Here is a 1610-nt window from a genome sequence, read left to right as displayed (position 1 = left end):
AATTGGGGTTGAATATCCTTTATAATAGATAAAGTTCCACTGCCCGTCAAAAATTTTTAGAGATAATCATGCCATATTCGGAAAATCTCATTTTTGCTAATTTTTCTTCGGCTCTATTAATCTTATTTAGACTGTAGTATAACCATTTAGAGTTTAAGTTCTAGATTTTTTAATTTAAAAAATAGACTTTAAATTTTAAGTCTCTGACTTTGGGCAATCAACTTTACATTTTATGATTAACTCTATTAACAAATAAGATGAAGGCTAAAGAAAATTCGTGCATCTATGTAACTTTACATGGCTACGAACTAACTCGGAATCTAGAATTTCTTTTCCTAATATTGAAAAATGTCCTGAATTAGAATTCTCTCCTTCCCATTGATTAGGAAAATAAAATTTCACATGGCCAGCTAGCTAGACTTTATGATTATTAAGTAAGGTTCTCAATATTAAGATCCTAATAATAAAGACATAAATGATCTATTTCATAGCATATGCATCGTTTGATACATTGTAAAACAATGCTTGTCCATTGATGAGCTCTAACATGCACCTTTTTAGGGTTCTCTGGATGGCATTGGAAACCAAATAATTGAACACGCAAGTTCTCAACCATACACGAAATGACAGAAAAAAGCTTTCTAAGTAACCAGTTTATTGAATATTAAGACTCAAAGTCTCAAACGCAGATCAACATCATTTCCTTCATCTACGTTGGGAACAACCTGTTTGATATGTTTGAAGTTCAAGCCATGAGGGTTTCTGGGGGCTACCACAGACGGGACCCGAGCTGCACCAGCATGACCATGATCAGAACCACCATTGATATTGCTTGTGGATCCACTAGAGCCAACGATTATGGGTACACTTGTCGCTACCCGTTGATATTGATCACGATGACCATGATTGGGAGGAGGATGATGATGTTGGACACGGTCTAACATGGCCATCCTTTCAAGCTGCCTTTCTCTTTTGTGTGCGTTTTGATGTCCGCCCAACGCTTGAGAGCTTTCAAACTTCCGGCCACAGTACTGACACTCAAACTTCTTGCTCTCGATGATCATGGCGACTCGGTCACTGTCATCCGTCACCGAAAACCCGAATAGCTTCATTTTCTGATGAAAGAATATGGTTAATGGAAATTGAGAACTAATGAAACTTACATATATTACTTGCCCTTGGAAATACCCAAGCAACATATCCAAAGCTACAGAAATCTAGTGCTAAAGCACTATTGCATGGCCTATCATGGCAAAACACCTACCCACACGATCTCTGGTCTTCTCTGGCCTCCCCTAGTACCCCTTTTACTATTAATTGTCACATATATTTCTTTAAAAAGGGACGAGCTGGTGGATTCGCTATGACAATCAACTTTTTTGGGAGCATGAAAGATTCATAGAAACATTTCAGTCTTCCCTGACCACTCATCGTGCAATTCATTAATGGCAAGAATCGAATCTAGGATGTGTGTGTGGAATACAGACTTGTAATTCGTCCCCAACTACTGAGTCACTCCGTAGTAGTTAATTTAAAAACGTCTTTCTTAGCTATGTTAATTTTCTCTAGTTAAGAACGTCCTTCTTAGCTACCATATAATGCATTTTAAC

General features: G+C 37.4%; 1 protein-coding gene across 1 annotated transcript; it reads right to left on the bottom strand.

The window, feature by feature from the left end:
• Positions 1-464: 464 nt before the first annotated feature.
• Positions 465-1283, bottom strand: LOC125477274 (zinc finger protein 8-like). Its single transcript, XM_048584222.1, has one exon. It carries the CDS (start codon positions 1197-1199, stop codon positions 672-674), a length of 528 nt encoding a protein of 175 aa, XP_048440179.1. The 5' UTR covers positions 1200-1283; the 3' UTR covers positions 465-671.
• Between the last annotated feature and the right edge of the window lie 327 nt (positions 1284-1610).

The sequence above is a fragment of a genome, unplaced genomic scaffold, assembly GCF_019419815.1.
Source record: "Pyrus x bretschneideri cultivar Hongxiangsu unplaced genomic scaffold, Pyrus_bretschneideri_v1 Contig21, whole genome shotgun sequence".
NCBI classification, from domain to species: Eukaryota; Viridiplantae; Streptophyta; class Magnoliopsida; order Rosales; family Rosaceae; genus Pyrus; species Pyrus x bretschneideri.
The sequence above is the reverse complement of the archived record's forward strand: the minus strand, read 5'-3'. Positions and strand labels throughout refer to the sequence as shown.